We start from the raw sequence: 20,231 nt of genomic DNA on the forward strand, positions 1-20,231 counted from the left end.
CACCTCCCACTGAGGATGTGCCCGCAACCAAGGTACATGCCCTTGACCGGAATCGAACCCGGGACCTTCCAGTCCGCAGGCTGACGCTCTATCCACTGAGCCAAACCGGTTTTGGCTAAAAAAAAAACTTTAAAAAGCAAGCCATAACTCCTATCCATCCAGACATGTTTGTTTCTACAGTCAATAGACAACAAAGTAAACAACAGATTAAAGAACATAAAAGCAGAGACCAAACTACAAGAGAGGGGTTAATTGGAATTTAACAACTGTAATTCAATGCCCCAACCTTGACATCCATAGATATTTTCAAATCTTAACAACTTACGTATCTGGGTTTTGATGTCACTATTATCTCTTCTTCCTTTACCATCTACAAGTCCCTATAGTTTTTGGTTTTCAAGTTTATAAATGATACTAGTAATATAATTAATTAACACTGAGAGTTCTTGGTATGCCCCAAGAAAAACAATTTCTACAAAGTATCTGGAAGCACAAGAAAAGTATAATAATCTGACAGAGAACCCTGGGAAAACCCTATTCAGAGAGAAAGAGTCCACTAATGCGTTTTCAGTGGAAAGCAGCCAAAGGTAAAAACTGGTTTGAAAATCACTGTAGTAACCAAACTGAGTGAAACCAAACTTCAGTCCTAAAGAGAGCGTTCTAATGGTCTGCTGATTTCTCTGTCTGAAAACAAAACCTGCTTCTAGGAGAACCTTTCTGTGAAAGAAATCTAACTGGATTCAGTTCCTAGAAGTAAAGTTGGGGGTGGGGGGTGTTACTGTGACAGCCGTCTTTACCATAACTAAACTAGATCTGAAGGGAAACACTGGAATCCAGGTTGGCCGCTGTGGTGGTCACTTTTTACCCAGGATGAAGTCCTGTTTTTTTTTCAATGTAATAAACCTCCCTGGACTCTGGCCCCTACATAATAATGAAAGAAATAGTTCTGAGACAGTGCTCATCACTTCCAGTCACCACAATATTTTATATACAGCAGGTTTAGGTTTACAACAAAATTGAGAGGGAGGTACAGAGATTTCCCATACACTTTGTCCCCACACAGGCATAGCCTCCCCAATTATCAACACTTTCTGTTATTTTTTGCAAAGGACAAACTTACACTGACACATCATACCCAACATCTACAGTTTACCTTAGGGCTCACTCTGGGTGTTGCACATTCTATGGGTTTTGACAAATGTACAGACAAAGGTATATCCTTCATTATAATATCATACAGAGCATTTTCACGGCCCGAAAAATCCTGTGCCCTGCTTATTTATCTCTCCCGCCCACCCTATTCCTGGCAACTGCTGATCTTTTTATTGCCTCCATAGTTCTGCATTTCTCAGAATGTCAAGTAGTGGTATCACACAGATAGCCTTTTCAGGCTGTGCTCTTTCACTCAGTAATATGCATTTTCAATATACATCAATTTTCATATAAAACACATTCACAAAATAGAGCCACCGCAGTTATACTAAGGTAAGTTTCTTCTCTCTTCCAAATAATGACCCCCCCCCCCCAAAAAAAGAAAAAAACAGCTTTAAACTTGGAATGAGAATTTATAGGCTTGTGTTTTGAGCCAGTTTCCTTGATTGTAAAAGAAAATTATCCTAAGGTTTAAAAAAATGAAATTCACCTCAACCTTAATACATAATGTTTTCCTATAAAAGGGTATTCCAAGCCAGAATGTAGGAAGGTAGAACATAAGGGGTGTCTCGGTCTCACAAAGTGAAAAATCCTAAAATTCCTAGTTATACAGTAGTTTTGTAAATAATATTCAATACAGTTTAGTATTTTGTATGTGTGTGCCTATCTATATATATTTATGCATGTGTGGGGACAAAGTGTATGGGAAATCTCTGTACCTCCCTCTCAATTTTGTTGTAAACCTAAACCTGCTGTATATAAAATATTGTGGTGACTGGAAGTGATGAGCACTGTCTCAGAACTATTTCTTTCATTATTATGTAGGGGCCAGAGTCCAGGGAGGTTTATTACATTGAAAAAAAACAGGACTTCATCCTGGGTAAAAAGTGACCACCACAGCGGCCAACCTGGATTCCAGTGTTTCCCTTCAGATCTAGTTTAGTTATGGTAGTTTTGTAAATAATATTCAATACAGTTTAGCATTTTGTATGTGTGTGCATGTCTATATATATTTATATAGACATACACACACACACACACACACACACACACACACGGGAGTTCAATTATTTTCCTACATTACTGATCACATAGTTTAAGAAAATCATATGTCCAACCATGTAACAAGATTTACTTATCATTTTAGGCCATTTAATACAATCAGGAAAATACATCATTACAACTGAAAACTATGTTTCTCATCCTTACTATTTGCATTTTCAATTTTGTTTAATACTTGTATTTATGATATGGGTAGGGGACCTCAAATAATTGTACACACACTGTTAAAGACAGTGTTGCTAAAACGAAACAGCTGGTTGATAGCACTGCAATGCTGTAGCTTGATATGTTTGCACATTGGCAGATAATCATTCATTTTAATTTGGTCTATAAAAAGCAACTTAGAAGTGTCAGTCACACCAAGAAGTACATGCTGCCTAAAAGTCAAGCACATGAGATGAGACCAACTATAATTGAGAGCCCTCTATAAAAAATGGTGAGGCACGACACAGAAAGGTATTGCTATGATGATAATTATTCAGGTTTCCAAAAAGGCTGAAAACCTTACTACGTAGGACTAGAATATTTTGGTATAAATAGATAACATGATACCCCAGAAATCACTAATACCTGACTTATCATTGTGAAGAATATCCTGGAAGCAGGAAACAATTTTAATATACAAGTTTATAAATATTACATATATTACATTTCAGCTCTTTTGAGTTATTAAAAGTTAACCCCCCCCCCCAAAAAAAAAGTTAACTCCACTTTCAGAAAATGGAACAGAGAGCTTACTTACATCTGGAATTAAGTGAAAAGCAAAATGGTACACACTCTTGATGTACATAAATACAAAGAACCCCATTTAGTAAACATAATCCTAACTGTACCTAAAAGAAAACTTAGATCTCACAGAGGAAAGAATACACTCCAGAGACCATTCTATGTCAGTTCCTTTAAAAAAAAAAAATGTAAAATAGAAAAAGACAAAGGATTAGGCATCACTAAGAAAGCAACAAGGGAAAAAATTTTCTACCTTATCACATTCTTATAAAAAAAATTTTTTATACCTTAAAATAAACAAAATGAAACCAAAGTCAACACAGGAAGAAAAAAAAAACACTAAAGTCAAAAGAAAGGGAGAACCATGACATTTAGATGGAATGAACATTTACTGAGCACTGAATGCATGTGTCAACAGTGTTCAGGGTACATACTGGGTTCTAGACAGATTAAGAAATTTAGGATGGGAGTACAAGAAGACCAAGATAAGAGTCTAAGATAGAGTCTAAAAGAACTGTTGATAAGGTGAGCATGGATATGCTTGCAAAGTAATAAAATACAAAAACTTGAAAAGGTAAGGTTGGTATTAAAAATTAATACAAGACCATATCATACTGTGAGTAGCAAACTAAACTGTGGCCTATTAAAGTTTTATGCTTCTCATGAGCTATCTCAGCACCTAGGACACAGTAGCTGCTCAAAAGAGACTTAAGAGTGGGAAGGAAAAGGCATAAATAGAACATGCTTCTTTTTCTTCTACAGGCAGTACACACTGAAAACAAAACAAACTTTTTTCAGTATATTAACAGCTAGCAAATCTGTCGGTCAACTCCTGACAGAAGAGAACAGTGGATTTTAATAGGTATTGTGATCCACTGCACCAAATCAGACTAGTGTGCTGCAAAACCAAGCATGGAGGGGGGTGGGGAGGGAGTTTATATTTAAGAGCTAAATTACATGGTACAGACTAATAGTGCTCCTGAAGCAGAGAGCTAGACCAGAATGACTGGCAGAAGGAAGAAAAGGTAATGAACAACATAAACTGATGAACAAAAACAGATCCAGAGACAGAGAAGCATCAATCAGACTGTCAAACCTGAGAAGGAAGGCAGGGGAGGGTGGGGTAAGGGGGAGAGATCAACCAAAGGACTTATATGCATGCATATAAGCCTAACCAATGGACACAGACACCAGGGGGGTGAGGGGGAGGGGGACGCAATGGGGGGATAAGGACACATATGTAATATCTTAATCAATAAAGAAATTTAAAAAATAATAAAGATGAGAGTACTATAAAAAAGAAAAGGAGGCTTCAAAAAGGAGACTAGGCCCTAGCTGGTAAGGGTCCCGGGTTCAATTCCGGTCAAGGGCACATGCCTGGGTTACAGGCTCGATCCCCAGTAGGGGGTGTGCAGGAGGCAACTGATCAATGATTCTCTCTCATCACTGATATTTCTCTCTCTCTCTCCCTCTCCCTTCCTTCTGAAATCAATAAAAATATATTTGGAAAAAAAAAGACTAGGAGACAAGAACTGGAGAGAGAAAGACGAAAAAGAGGATGTACGTGCAAGTTTTTAAATGCTAGACAGTCTGACTTTAAAGCGCCTACTCACTCCCTTCAATTTCAAAATGTAGAGAATTATTTTTAGGCATCTCTTTTTATCTTTGAAATAAATGGCTGAACCCCATAAGGTTTACTTTAGCATTTAAATGGGGCTTTCATATTTAAAAACCAAACTCAAATTTCTACCTTCCCCTCTCCTAAACTTCCTTTTTACTTCCTGGTTCCACCTGCCTCTCAGGCTCAAAACCTTAGATTAACCTGGCCAGTGTTGCTCAGTGGTTGAGCTTCGACCCATGAATCAGGAGGTCACGGTTGATTCCTGGTCAGGGCACATGCACAGATTTCAATTCAATTCCCAGTATAGGGCCTGCAGGAGGTAGCAGATCAATGATTCTCTCTATCACTGATGTTTCTATCACTCTCTCCCTTTCTCTCTAACATCAATAAAAAATCACATTAAAAAAACACACACCTCAGATTAACCTTTGATTTTTCTAGCCCTTCTATCACACTCTGCCAGACTCCATCCATTCCATGTACCAAGTCCTGGAAATTTCTTTCTTCAAGAATTCTATGTGAGGTGTTGATTTGTATGATACCTTTTGGTGTACAGGATGATGCTCCAACAAACTGAGCCATCCAGCTGGGGCTGTCAAATTTTTTTTTTAACAACTTTCTCACTTCTCAGTTAAAAGAACAAAACAAAAACTATTTGGTGGAGAGAGACAAAATGGCGGCAGAATAGACGGACGTGTCCTGAGCCTTGTCCCGGAGCAAATAGAGGGAGCAGCTGAAACGAGTGGAATCCAGCCCGAATTGGCGAAGGAGGAGCAGCTGGTGAGACAGTTTGCAGCCGTGAAGGGGAGAGATCCCCCCCCCCCCATAAAGAAACGATTCCTTTATTAACTTTTGGTCAAGAATATGTTTGTATATTTTCAGAAAACAACTCCAAGACCATGTGGATTCCTGCAACAGAGAGGAATTGACAGGTCTGCTCCAACCAGGAAGACAAGAGGAGAAACAGTCCAGAGATGGAAGACGCTGACGACGCCTTGCCACGCTAGCAGTCAGCAGCTGTGCATCGCAGCAGGATGCCTAGGACCAAACCAGGGAGGGTCGGACCTGCATTGCCACCATGTGCCCACCATCCAAATATCATTGCTGACATGTACACATAAGGAACTGTTTGACATTGAAACGGGGACTCAGAACTGTTGGACATTGAAATTGGGACTCAAACATTTTTTGTTATATGTTTATTTCTAGTCTGCAGAGGCAAGATTTTTTAAAGGAAAGAAATGGGGAAAAATAGATACAGAGGCAAAGAAGCATTGAACAGACTGTCAAACTACAGCAGGAAGGCAGGGGAGGTTGTGGGGGGGCTGTAGGAGATCAACCGAAGGACTTGCACGCGTGCATATAAGCATAACCAATGGATACAAGACACTGGGGGGTGGGGGGCAGGTAAAGGCATGTACTGGGGGGTAGGAGAGGCCGGGCGGAGGTCAATGGGGGGGGGGAAAAAAGGAGACATATGTACTACTATTTGTAATACTTCAAACAATTAAAAAAAAAAGAATTCTATGCATGAGTTCCCTTCATATCTCTACACTCATATACAGGGCCCTAGTTCATCTGATCTTAATCTTAACTAGTCTTGCCAAACCTCACTCCCCACTGCAACCAACTTAAATGCTGCTGATAATTGTTCTCTGGTAATACCTTTCCCTGTTCAAAAAGCCCTTCCCAACCCAAGTCATTCAATACTTTCCCCTAGTCCCATGGTCAGAAAACTACATGCCGCTCTTTGGCCCCTTGAGTGTGGCTCTTCCACAAAATACCACGGCCTGGGCGAGTCTATTTTGAAGAAGTGGGGTTAGAATAAGTTTAAGTTTAAAAAATTTGGCTCTCAAAAGAAATTTCAATCGTTGTACTGTTGATATTTGGCTCTGTTGACTAATGAGTTTGCCGACCACTGCCCTAGTCTACTACTTTCCCTGGTATCCATGACTATATAAAACCTATTACAACTTAATCTTCATTCTTTTACCTCATTTCTCCTCACCCTGGTCCTCCACTGTTCCCAGAATGCCTCTTGTCCTCTCACTCCTCTGCACCTTTGTTCTTACCAACTACTTCTCCTGGCACCCCCTCTTATCTTCCTACTACCCACATTCAGCCTCTCTACTGAAACTTACCACACGTCAGAAGAGTCTCGTCTCAAATCTTACCCCTTCTTGTCTGTACCACTCAATCAGCACTTGGCCTATATACAGAAGCTCCTTTACTTACGTTGGGGTTATTAAGTTGAAAATATTGTAAGTAGAAAATGCATTTAATACATCTACCCTACTAAGCATCATAGCTTTAGCCTAGCCTACCTTAAACATGCTCTGAAGACTTACATCAAGTGTTTACCCTAGTGCTGGCATGGCTGAGTGGAGCTGGGGCTTGCTGCCATTGTCCAGTATCATGTATCGTACCATATATCACCAGCCCAGAGAAGATCAAAATTTAAAACTTAAAGTATGGTTTCTATTGAATGCTTATCATTTTTACACCATAGTAAAGTCAGAAAATCGTAAGTCAAACCACTGTAAGTTGGGAACTGTCTGTATATGGTCTTGCATTACAAGGATTGTTTGTGTTTGTTAAAAACATGCCAGTCTCATCCCTAACTAGAGCTTGAGAATGATTGCTTGTCCTCTGTAACTCTCAAAAAACAGACTATCAGGGGTGGGCAAACTTTTTGACTCGAGGGCCACAATGGGTTCTTAAACTGGACCGGAGGGCCGGAACAAAACCATGGATGGAGTGTTTGTGTGAACTAATATAAATTCAAAGTAAAGGAGCGGAGGGGAGAGCAAGAGAACCCTCCGCTCTTTCAGCTCCGCGGGCCAGATAGAACAGCCGAATGGGCCGGATCCGGCCCGCGGGCCGTAGTTTGCCCACAGCTGGCTAGTTCCACATATAATTGGTGATTAACTACTATTTGACCAGATGCTCTCAAGTTCTCTTAAATACCCCTCCTCCCCAAGCAGTTCTTTCCAAGGGTTTCTTCTCTTCCCATTTCTCTGAACTGCTAATATTTGTACCAACCAGAAGCACTGTTCTATATTGAGCCATGGCCTTGGTTTTTGCCCCTCTCAAACATAAAAGTCTGATTGCGTTATGCCACTAAAGTTTCTTGAAGACTCTGTTTCTTATACGCTTTGAGTATCATTATAATATTAAGCAGACAGATCCCTGGTCACAGAATGGTATTTAATATACACCAGTAATAAATACATCTAAAGAGTCAAAGCATCTCCATTAAAACAGTGCTTAACACAGATTAAAGGCACAGACCTTCAAAATAACAAACATACTTTGTTTTACAGATTTCAAAGCCAGTTCACAACGATTATCTATTTTATTCCCATAACTCTGTGATATAAATTATCAGTTTACTGAAAAGGAAACAGACTAGGCAAGATTGTACAACCAGCTTTGGCCAGTGTTGCTCAGTGGTTAGAGTGTCCACCCATCACCAAAAGGTCTCGGGTTTGATTCCCAGTCAAGGGCATGTACCTGGGTTGCGGGTTCATTCTCCACCCCATTGGGGTATGTTCAGAAGGCAACCAGTCCATGTGTTTCTCTCACATCAATGTTTCTCTCTCCCCGTCCCTCCCTTCCACTCTCTCTGAAAAGCAATAGACAAAATATCCTCGTGTGAGGATTAACAACAAAAAGATTACAGAACCAGTAAAAGGCAGAGCAAAGACTCAAACTCATATCTCCTGAGCTCAAGGGCAAAAGTGTGTTTTACTCCACCAAGTGCAGGCTCATCTTATCTCCTTAATTGGCCTCCAAGCTCCTGGAGGACTGCGGCCTTTTTTTCTTAAAAAATAAGTCTCTCCCAAATAGAAAAAATAATAAGTCTCTCCTTATCTCCACCCAAATGTCTTTATATATCAGTAAGACAGTAAATCTATATGAATTCCACAAATATTGAAAACTTATCAAAGTAATACACGGTGCTCTAGTATAAAAAGAAATTACTATTCAGGCCTTAATTTCAAGTGAAGAAAGGCTCCAAACAGTGTTCCCAAAGAATCATTGAGAGCTCAGCTGAGCAATCACCAAGCCCAAATAAGGTGAAAGCATATTTCTAAAAGCTTCAAGTCCTGCCGGAGACTCTAGTGACCCAGGGGTCCTCAAACTGCGGCCCGCGGGCCACATGCGGCCCGCCGAGAACATTTATCCGGCCCACCGCGTGCCGCTGCCTGTCCTGCTTAGCAGCCAACTCGTCCCGGGCCCACAGTGCGCATAGGAATTTGTTCATAGTGGTTTTTTTTAAACTATAGTCCGGCCCTCCAACGGTCTGAGGGACAGTGAACTGGCCCCCTGTTTAAAAAGTTTGAGGACCCCTGCTAGTCCCTATTCTTGAGGCATCAGGCTAGCACCTAATCTAAGAGGAAGGCCAGAGTTTCCACCACGCTTCTACAAATTATTGGAGCTTTCTAAGAAACGCCCAGTTAGAGATCATCTCCTGGTATCTACCAACTTCTGGGAGTTAATGGAGTACCACAGGGCTCCAAGTACACACCTCAGAGTCAGGGCCCTCCACAACTCTCCCCTAAAATGCCTTTTTGGGGTGATTTTCAAATATTTTACAGATGAATAAGCAGGACACCAAATAAAAACAAGTCAGTTTTAATACCCCAAGTGAATAGTTTGCTACAACACCATTTTCACCATCCTAATAACAGAATAAAACATGAAAACAATGGAAATTTGTCTATTAGCTGTAATGTGATACTATCACAGCAGTGCTGGCAAGTTTCTCCTTGTTATTATCTGAAATTATAAACTACTTAAAAGATAAAATAACCTTAGGAAAATAATTTTATCATGTTAAGTATTGCAGTGATGTCAAATAAGTTCCCAAAGGTAACATGAATCAAGTTGTTTTCTTTAGTCTACAGATTGTCATACTAACAATTCAGTATTTGAATTATACAAACATTATAGTGAGGAAGCAAGGCAAAAACTGAGAAATAAAGGTTGGGCTACTCAGAAAACATCTCAAAGATGTTTTGATGTAACTGCCATTGATGTAACTCATATAATGTAACAATGATAATACAAGAATGGGCAAAAGTGAGTACTCGAAGTTTATTGTTATTATTATATTATTTTCCATACAAGTAACTGTAAACCTACTTTGCCCAACCCTGTATATATCTATAATAGACACCTATCCCTTCTATCCCTTTTGTCTTGGGTGCAAGTTGTTCTTTCTAGAACTCTGTACTCTCGTTGATCAACAATGGATCACATGATCACACATCTACTGACACATGGTAAGAAAGTACAGACCAAGAAGGCCAATGGACTCCGTGCCCTGACCCCAGTTACTGATTCAGGGAGAGGCTTATATGACCCAAACAAGACAAGAAGGATATTTCCTGGTAATTTTGTTGGAAATGCAGACAAAAAACACGTTCCTGTCTTTAGGGACCCCAGCCGTAAGGACGACATGAGCTCAACTGCACATCTTGACCTCCACATGGAGAAAGCTCCTTTGAGAAAAAACCAACCACGGAAAGCACAGCTGAGAACAGAACAGAAGTCCTGTCTTTACAACATCCTTTGTGCCCCTGAAGCCAGCCTGGCTTAACCTCAGCCTAGTTATGAGTCAACAAATTCCGTTTTAATTTAAACGATTCTGCCCTCTGCAACCAAAAGAATTATGGGTAACATACTAGTGTGAATGAGTAAGGTGCCTAATAACAAAGAATTACCTCCTAAATGAACCTGGAAAGGAATGGCTAACAAAGTTAAATCTGCTTCTAAACCCACTAGAAACACCAACAATGACCTATTCTGACCATCTAAAATAGCTCAAGTAGTTTGGTTACTAGTCTATTCTCCTCTTAGAGTATTTGAACAATGGCTACTGTTATCCACCCAAACTCTGCTGGCCTACTTATTTGCTACTTTCCAGATTAGATATTAAACTAGATATCGAATTTTATTTACTCAATTCAAAATTTGGTCATTATTCTCATAACAGTATCCTTTATACCAATCACAGAAATAAAAAAAAATGTGACCACCATAACTTGTTTTTTCTTTCATGCTTAATTGCCTACTTGCCTACTCATTTGCCACCCTCAAATTACTTTAAACAAAGAAAAAGAAAAAAGAAACAGTTCTTCTGCAAATAATAACTAAATTCTCTTTGATTCACCAAAGAAATAAATAAAGATCGAGGATCATGGTTTAAAAGAGTTTTACTACCAGGAGTCAGACCACAAACCACACAAAAAGGAATTTTAGAAAGTTCCCACAAATAAAGCTGTCTCTCTACCAACGTGCAAACTGAGATAATACTAAGCCTAAATCACAGTAAGTAGAATTACATGTCCAGTGCCTCAAAGTAAAAATAATGACAAATTATTATTTACCTGCATTCTCTTAAATTTTTTTCTGGAAATAAGCATCTTTGTGAGGTAGCCAATTAAGTGGTCAATGAATAAGAAGGGGGGAGGTTTTACTGGGTATCCTTTTTTGTCATTTGAGTTCATATCATTTGAATGTACTATTTACTCCAAATAAATAAAATTTAAATTTAGAAAATCCTTGAGAATCACTTTCAGAAACCACGTTAGAACTCCCTTTAATAATAGCCTAAAACTAATAATAAAAAATACTGTACAGCCCAGCAGGCATGGCTCAGTGGTTGAGTCTCAACCTATGAACCAGAAGGTCTCGGTTCAATTCCCAGTCAGAGCACATACCCAGGTTGTGGGCTCGATCCCCAGTGTGGGGTGTGCAGGAGGCAGCCAATTGATGATTCTCTCTCATCACTGATGTTTCTATCTCTCTCTCTCCCTCTTCCTCTCTGAAATCACTAAAAATATTTTTTTAAAATACTCTACAGACTTTACTCTTACAAAGGTTGTAATTTTCCCAAATACACTTTAAACATGTCATAAAACTGCTTGTCTATTCTTTAATCAAAAGTGAATTTAGAATATCAGCAATACAAGCTATATAATTCTTTTCTATATAATTCTTTTCTGTTGTCCCTTACACCACAAATGAAAATATATATTTGCCAATAGAAAAAAAGTGCTAAAAAGCATATAAATAATCACAAATAAAATCACCAAAATTTATCCATACTATTTATCTGTCAATCAATGGTTGTCCAAAGTGTGGTTCCCATACCATTGATGTGAATGGTGCTTTTACCTGTATGTAAAATATTTTAATAATTATGAACTTATTTTTAATATGTAGTTTATTATACCGAACACACCAAACCTATGACTTCACAAACATCACTGCCTAGAATGAGGACAAATCTACTTAAGTTAAATCATGAATCCATCTGAAAAATAAGAGTGCATATGTGTGAGTGAAGTTTGAGAAGCACCAGTGCATTATCCAAATTATATCAAAAGCACAGTAAGAAAGATCAAACAGCACCTACTGAATCTTAAATTAGACCAAACTTTACTTACAGGAAAACTCTCATTAAAAGGCTGGTACAACTAAAGGGCAACAGTGCTCTCCACTTCCCTCAGAGTTGGGTAAGTTAAGATAACCTAAAGTTTAATTAAAATGATTAAGGAAAAGAATCAGGGCTCAGTACAATCCTTGAACTTGTGGCAAATTAAGCTAAAAAAATGATAGTTCTTTTCCAGACCAACACCGTCTATATACATCTTCAGCCACCAGTAAACATTAAGCCCTGGACCTGATCTTCATTAGCCCTTCTTTGCTTTTGCTTTATCTCTCATGACCAAAACCAAACTCAGCAGACCCTCCCCAGGATTCCCAGCCTACTCCACCTCCATTCCCCTTCACAGGCAACCATCTAGGTCTGCTCCTTGTTCCATATTAACATTTCAACTCCTACCCCCACTATGGTTGCAGGTTGCTTCTTCCCAGGAGCTCAAAAGTGTTGCGGTGTCCAGAATGAGATGTTGTTAAGACTCCCTACCCAGGGACTAACACTTACTCTCATCTGAAAGCCATCTGGGAAAGGAAGGTGTAGAATAATGAAGGAGAGAAGGAAGAGAGGAAGACAGAGCTCCAGGAGCGCCAATGCCCTCATCTCAGCGGCCACAAGTACCTGCATTTCACCCCAGCTACCATACGTTCCTATACATAAATTTCTGTCCAGCCTACGATTTGAAAAGGCCCCCATCCCAATATCCTGAATAAGCCTATTAAATAAGGTCCTAGACATCTTGATCAGAAGGAATCATCACTGTGACTATTTTAATGTAAGCATAAACAGATCTTTAATGTTACTTAAAAAAAAAAACACAACCTTCTCAACCAGCTACCAGAAGTTAACTTTGACTAAGTGTCTGCCTCCAGGGCCTAGGGCAATACTGAAATAACCCAGATAAAATACCTTCTATAGAAAATGTGTTTGCTAAAAAAGAAAACAAATAAAAACTCGATTAAGGCAAATAACTAAAAACTTCTTCCACAATTTGCTTCAGGAAGAATTATTTACCTGCTCTTCCCCAGTCTCAGCACTGGCTACACTAGGAGGGCTGACCAGTTTAATTCAGCTAATTCTATAGGAATCATGTCAGCGCGAAGAGCTGCTTCCACATAACAGTCAAATTATGAAGTTGCAGGAGCCACTGTTTAACCCACAGCTAAGAATAACACTCGACTAATTTAAAAAATAAAGAAAGAAGAAGAAAGTGAGTCCCAGCCAAGGATGTGGAGCAGGGGAAGAAAAAGGGTCCAACGCAATTCGCCCCTTCGGGGCGGGGCAAAGGGCACCCATCCGGGAGGGCAGCAGTTTGCAGGTGCGGCGGCCGACCCCACGCGCGTTTAACATGGCTGAAGCACGAGGGTCCGGGATAGGCTTCTGCACGGATTCGCGCTCACTCTTAATTAACAACGAGGTCGGGCAGGTTCGAGGCAAAGCGGACAAGACGAGGAGGAAAAGTCACAGGGGACTGAGGGTCTCGCACCTCGGGGAGGCGGGGAACGAACTCCGAGGGCACCCCTCCCGACACCCCGGGGCCTGGGGGGCGCGGGCGGTGAGCCGGGCCCCGCGCGCTCACCCGGGCCGCCCTACCGTGGCTCTGCAGGATCTCGTGCTTGAGGCCGCCCGTGTAGTCGATGAGCTCCTCCAGGCCGCGCTCGCACAGCTGCCCGTAGCCCGAGAACTTGTGCAGCACCTTCTCCAGCTCGCGCTCCACAGTCACGCACTGATCCATCTCGGAGGCGGCGGCGGCGCTCGGCTCTCCGGCGCCCGGGCGTCCACAGCCGTTCGACCCGGGCCCGGCCGAGGCCGCGTCCTCCGCCTTGTCCCCCAGGCGGGCGGCGCGGGCGGCTGAGGCGACGGGCACGCTAGCCCCGGCGCCGGGGAAGCCCCGCGAAGCCCGTGCCCGGTTGCCCCATGGCGCACGGCCTCTGGCGCGTCGCAATTGCGCCGGCTTGCTGCCCCACCCGGCCCCGCGTCTCGGTCCCCGCTCGCTGCGTTCGGCTACCCGCCGATTGTTTTTGTTTTCACGGGAACCGGCCGATGACCTGGTTCTCCTGGGCGGCACCAAAAGCCGCCGACCCGAGATGGGGGGCGGGGGGGTGGAGGGAAGAAGCCACCCCAGCGAGGGAAGGAGGCGGCACGGGCCGTACCAAGAGCACCCGCGAGGGGGAGCAGCCCGGCGAGCGAGGGCGGAGAAAGGCGGGCGTCCGCTCGCGCTGCCGCTCTACAGGTGAGGGCCGTACCACGCGGGAAGTGTGTGCGGGAGAGGTCGAGGGTGGAGCCAGGACCCAATTGGTCCAAGGAGCTAAATAGGGAACTTTGGGGACAGCCCCAGCGCTCTGACAGCGCTACAATTACGCGCTTCGTAAACAAGAAGGTGGAAACCGTTCCCAACCACTCCTTCCAGAAACCGGGCGAACGAACCTATGGGAGCGAGGAATACGGAGGAACCAACGTGCTCCAATCCCGAGCCGAGGCGTAAACCTCCAGCCAATCAGGGTCTAGAGGCCAAACCAATAGTCTTGCTGTTGGAGGGGCTGACTTGGAGAGCAAACCGGAAAGCAAATGGTTTCTGCAAAGCCATGAGATAAAACAAGATAGAAATGAAAAGGTCTATTTTCCATGGGAGTTCTTCCTAGCCATCCGTTAGTCCATCTCCCTGTCACTCGGGGGTACTGTCATTTCCGAAGTTTTATTACACGAACTCACCGCCGCGGTCGAAAACCCAAGCCAGGCCGGGCAGGGGGCGCCTACTAGAATTAAAGGCGAGGTGATGGGGGCGCCGTGGCTGGAGCTACGTGCCGGCCGCGCGGGATCCCTGCCAGGAAAGTCTAGGCGCGGCGGGCGGTACTGACGCCTGCGACACCACTAGGTCCCATTCTGCACCCCCAACCCCCACGGGCCTCTGCCCTTTGGCCCAGGTCCTGGAACCTTTCCTGATGGGTTGCCTCACCCCCTTGCCATGCACCCGCAGCTTCGTGGAATGGAAACTCGTGCAAAAGCCGGACAGCCTGGCCTCTTTCTCTTAGGTGCCTTAGTCCACTGAATCGGATCGACTTCCCCCTTTGTGTAACTCCTTCCCCTGATTTGGTGTCGTCTCCAACCTCCCCTTGTTCCCTAAGCTTCATGCAGTTGCACCAACCTTAACGTAGATTCTATAGTCCAACTAGTACTGCCTCAGGGCCTCTGCGCTCTTATCCTTTTCCTTGGCCAGGAAAACTTCCACCTTTCCCCTCCTAAAGTTCTCAGCTCATTTGACCTCCCCCCGCCAGAGGGTCCTCCCCTGACCACACTAATATAGCTTCTACTCTCTCGCACACCCTCCTCCACTGCTGTATCATATTTATTATAATAGTAGTGGCCCAATGCACGAAATTCGCCCGAGTAGGCCTTCGCAGCCCCAGCAGCTGTCTCCATAACAGGGCTGCATCCGGTCTAATTAGCATATTATGCTTTTGTTATTATAGGTAAATTATATCACTAATTTTATTATTTTCTCACCACTTATTAAATCTGAAGTGATTTGATTCATTTATTCGCTTGCTTTATTTTTTTTCTGTCTGCGCCTCATCCATAAAAGCTCCATGAAAGCAGGCCCCTAACTGTCTTATTCTGTGCCTAGAACAGAGTTTGGCAGCATAATAGACGATCTTTTTATTTAATTACAACAAAACCTTTTTGAGCTCCAATTTCCATTTTTATAGTTGGAATTAATAATACTTCCTAAGATTCTTAGGAAAATTAAGTGAAATAACATATATAAACTAGAGGCCCGGTGCAGGAATTCATGCACCAGTGGGATCCCTTGCCTGGCCTGCAGGATCGGGTCGAAACAGGTTCTCCAACATCCCCCAAGGGGTCCTGGATTGCAAGAGGGCGCAGGCCAGGCTGAGGGACCCCACCAGTGCATGATCGGACTGGGGAGGGACGTGGGAGGTTGGCCAGCCCAGGGAGGGATTGTGGGAGGGCTCCAGGGCCTGTCTGGCCATCTCACTCAGTCCCAAAGGGCTGGATCCCAGCAGCAAGCTAAACTACCAGTCAGAGCATCTGCCCCCCTGGTGGTCAGTGCATGTCATAGCGAGCGGTTGAGCAGCCTCAGCATATCATTAGCATATTACACTTTGATTGACTGAAAGGCCAACTGGTCAACCAGACACTTAGCATATTAGACTTTTATTATATAGGGTGCCCATAATATGCACATGATAGTCACAGGATAAATTGTGGTGGCGGTGTTTGTTAATGATTGTAAGTCCCCATTTAGCCTTCTTAGATGGATGGTTTTATCCCCAGGTTATATCCTCAACCTTCTCTTTTCCCTTTACCTACTGTCTTGGGAGAAAAAATTACAATTGACCCTTTCCAGCCCTGATCTGCTTCATAAACTCCAACTTCACATTCCCTCCAACCAGCAAGACATCATCATCCAGAGGACTGGTTACCTCCAATCAACATGCCAAAAGCAGAATTTGTATTTCCCCTCCAAAACCAACTTTCCTCTACTTGACGCCTCAGTTTTTGTCAGCATTGCCTTAACTCTTCCAGGTTTCTTTGCCACTTCTTCATCCTCATCTTTAACTGTAGGATTCTTTCTTTTAAAAAAATATATATATTTTATTGATTTTTTACAGAGAAGAAGGGAGAGGGATAGAGAGTCAGAAACATCAATGAGAGAAACATCGATCAGCTGCCTCCTGCACACCCCTCAATGGGGATGTGCCCACAACCAAGGTACATGCCCTCGACTGGAATCGAACCCGGGACCCTTCAGTCCACAGGCCGACGCTCTATCCACTGAGCCAAACTGGTCAGGGCACCTGTAGGATTCTTGAAAACCTTTTCTCTATCAGATTGCTCAACTCCACTAAACTATTTCCATTGCCACCCATCTACATCCTTTTCACTATCTCTTTGCTAAGTCAGTTGCCTTCATTCACCCCAGAATCATTGGTGTTCCCCAGGATTCTGTCCTCATGAGTATCCCTAGAGATAAAGATTGTCTCATTCCCTTTTTCATTCACCCTTCCTCTGTAGTCAGTCATCAAGTTCTATTGAGTGTAACTTCCTAATGTCTTCAGTGGGGCTCTTTAATTTCTACCTCCTCACCTTTATTAGTACCTTTGACATGTCTCCAAGATTATAATTGTTTCACTTATCTGCCTTTGATCTCTTACCCTTTATAGGGCCACCAAATGCATCTTCATTTCCCTGAAAAGGTTGTTATAATTAGAGGCCTGGCCAGTGTGTGTCAGTTGGTTGCAGCCTCGTCCCACCACTGGAAGGTCATGTGTTTGATTTACAGTCAGAGCACATACCTAGGTTGAGAGTGGTCGGGGCGTGTACCGCAGGCAACTGAGTGATGTTTCTCTCTTCTCTCTTCTCTGTCTCTCTGTCTCTCTTTCTCTCTCTCTCTATTTCTCTTTTTCCCCCTCTCTCTTCTCTTTCTCTTTCTCTCTGCCATTTTCCCTCTCTAAAATCAATTAAAAATAATAATTACATGAGATAATATATGTAATCCACTCAATAATGCCTGGCACATGGTAAGAACTATTATCCATTGATCAGAAATAATTATACAAATACCATTGTTATGTTGTACATATGAAACTAATGTTATATGTCAATTATACCTCAGTTTTTTAAGAAAAAGAAGTAACAAATGACTTCCCATTCTAGCTCTCAGATGTATGGTCTGTACAAGTGTAACAACCCATCATAATTCCTCATCCAAACACTGGGCACTTTCACACACCCGTGTACAAACACTTTCATACTTTCAGTGTGAATTGAGCATAACTCATTTATGCTTTTTCTTCTCCTGGAATGCTTTTCTTTATTAGCTATTCAAATCCTCCCCTTTCATAAAGTAACAGGAAAAGTCCTACCTTAACTTTTATACCTCGAGCGTGGCCTGCACTCTTCAGTATGGTAATTACTAATTATATATATAGCTATTTAAATTAAATCCAAAGTTCAATACCTCAGTCATACTAACCATATTTCAAGTACTCAGGAACCACATGTGGCTAGTGGCTACTGTGCCAATCAGCACAGAAGGAACATTTCCATCACGGTAGAAAGTTCTATTAAACAGTGCAGACCTAAACCATGACTACACAGTAAAGTTAGCAGCCACTCCTTGAACTGCTTCTAGTACTTCTCTATGTTAAGTCATTTAATGCCTAGGTCAGTGGTCGGCAAACTCATTAGTCAACAGAGCCAAATATCAACAGGACAACGGTTGAAATTTCTTTTGAGAGCCAAATTTTTTAAACTTAAACTTCTTCTAACGCCGCTTCTTCAAAATAGACTTGCCCAGGCTGTGGTATTTTGTGGAAGAGCCACACTCAAGGGGCCAAAGAGCCGCATGTGGCTCGCGAGCCACGGTTTGCCGACCACTGGCCTAGGTGAACACTGCCCCTCTATTTTTTGTTAACTTTTTTAATATTTGCCTTAGCTCAATTCGATTGTTAGCTCCTGGGTCAGGGCTGACTTTTCTTTTTTATCCCCATAATTTAATTAGCATAGAAAAAGTGTTAAAGGAAAGAGAATAGACAAGTAAGAGAAGAGGCCTCAAATTTAACAGGGAAGAAAAAATAGTACCTGTATGAGCAGAAATCTTTGTGTTCCCTCCTTCATTTATACCGGCCTTTTTCACCCAGTGCATAATTGCTTCAAGCCTAAACCTTGATTTGTCAGAGAAGGTCTCTTGAAATAAGAGGGGGAAAATTTAGTTTTCAGAGCAACTATAAATTATATTGTTATGATCGTCTTTCAGTACACAACGAAAAAGAATTTACACACACAACACAAGCACCACTCCAATATCAAATGGACTCCTGCCCACATTCTGTTCAATCTGGAGAACCGTTCATTTGCAATCATTCTGGACCTTGCTCTGGTCTTCCCTCCACGCCAGATTCAATCCTCTGTAACATTTAAGTAAACATTTTAAAAAGGGAGACCAAAATACATATCCACAGTAAAAAAAACTTAGAAAATGAAAAATAAAAAAACAAATCATAATTCCATGAAATCCCAAAACCCAGGAAGAAACTCAGTTTTAACACTTAGGGTGAATTTCCAGAGTTTTCCCTATGTATACACATATATATCCATATATGCATATATGCATTTTTATAAAAGATAGCTCTTATTATACATAACTATACATAACTATTTTGTAAACTGTTTTTGATATCCAAACAAAATTAACAAAAAAATTCATAGAACTGCTTTTGACATCTTTTTGAAATGTTTAATAGCCATTACACATAACTACCGTGTTTCCCCGAAAATAAGACAGTGTCTTATATTAATTTTTGCTCCCAAAGACGCGCTAGGTCTTATTTTCAGGAGATGTCTTATTTTTCCATGAAGAAGAATACAGTACACATTTATTGTTAAATGAAAATAAAGGAAATTTATTACCTGTATACGGTACGGTACTACGGTAGTTGTCAACACAAACCAGACAAACTGTGAATCCTACAGTATCAAGAATTTACTCATTTATTCAATGACAATCATGTCATCATCTTCTGGAACATCATCATAACAATCCAATTCCTGAATTTCCTGGTGAATTTCTTGTGACTCCATTTCTTTCAGAATCAGTGGACCAAATCTCTCATGTTTAGCAATAGCACTGTCTTTAAATGAGTACTTCTTGTCAAGGTAGCCTGCTCGCAGTGCATTTGCAATGCAACTGTCAGTGATTTTCTCCCATGGATTCTTCACCCAAGTCACAACTTCTTGCAGTTTAGGTTTCACAAAGTTTCCACACTGATTTCTCTCCATTCTATTTTCAGTGTAGTCATTAATTTCCATGCGCAAATTGTCTTTGAATGGCTTGTTTATTGCAATATCAAGAGTCTGGAGATAGGCCGTCATTCCTGCGGGAATCATTATCTGATCTATTTTTCTTTCGTGAAGAAATGTCTTCATGTCTTTAGCTCGGTGAGTGCTGGCTGCATCCCAGACTAGCAGACCTCTTTGGCTCCCTCGCATAACAAGTGGCAGCATTAAATCGACCCACTTCCTTATAACTGCTTGTGTGGCCCAGGCTTTTTCAGTTTCAAGAATAAAAACGCCCAAAACACGTTCAATCTTTTCCTTCTTGCCCTTAGAAATGATTAAAGGTGGGATTTTAGTGCCATCCAGACGAATTGCCAAAATACAGGAAACACGTGCACTTTCGTAAGCAGTGGAGGGAAT

At 41.9% G+C, this 20,231-nt stretch overlaps 1 protein-coding gene across 3 annotated transcripts in view; it reads right to left on the minus strand.

Annotated features, from left to right (window-relative positions):
- Window positions 1-14,250, minus strand: part of RMND5A (required for meiotic nuclear division 5 homolog A) — a 63,292-nt gene extending 49,042 nt beyond the window's left edge. Inside the window, exon 1 of one of the 3 annotated variants that reach the window (XM_080683942.1) lies at window positions 13,605-14,250. In XM_080683942.1, the coding sequence (XP_080540068.1) occupies window positions 13,605-13,746 (142 nt within the window). In that variant the 5' untranslated portion in view covers window positions 13,747-14,250. The remainder of the gene's footprint in view (window positions 1-13,604) is intronic. The other 2 variants (XM_080683943.1, XM_080683944.1) reach the window with 2 other exon arrangements.
- Between the last annotated feature and the right edge of the window lie 5,981 nt (window positions 14,251-20,231).

The sequence above is a fragment of the Plecotus auritus genome, assembly GCF_963455305.1.
Source record: "Plecotus auritus genome assembly, chromosome: 8".
In the NCBI taxonomy this organism is placed as follows: Eukaryota; Metazoa; Chordata; class Mammalia; order Chiroptera; family Vespertilionidae; genus Plecotus; species Plecotus auritus.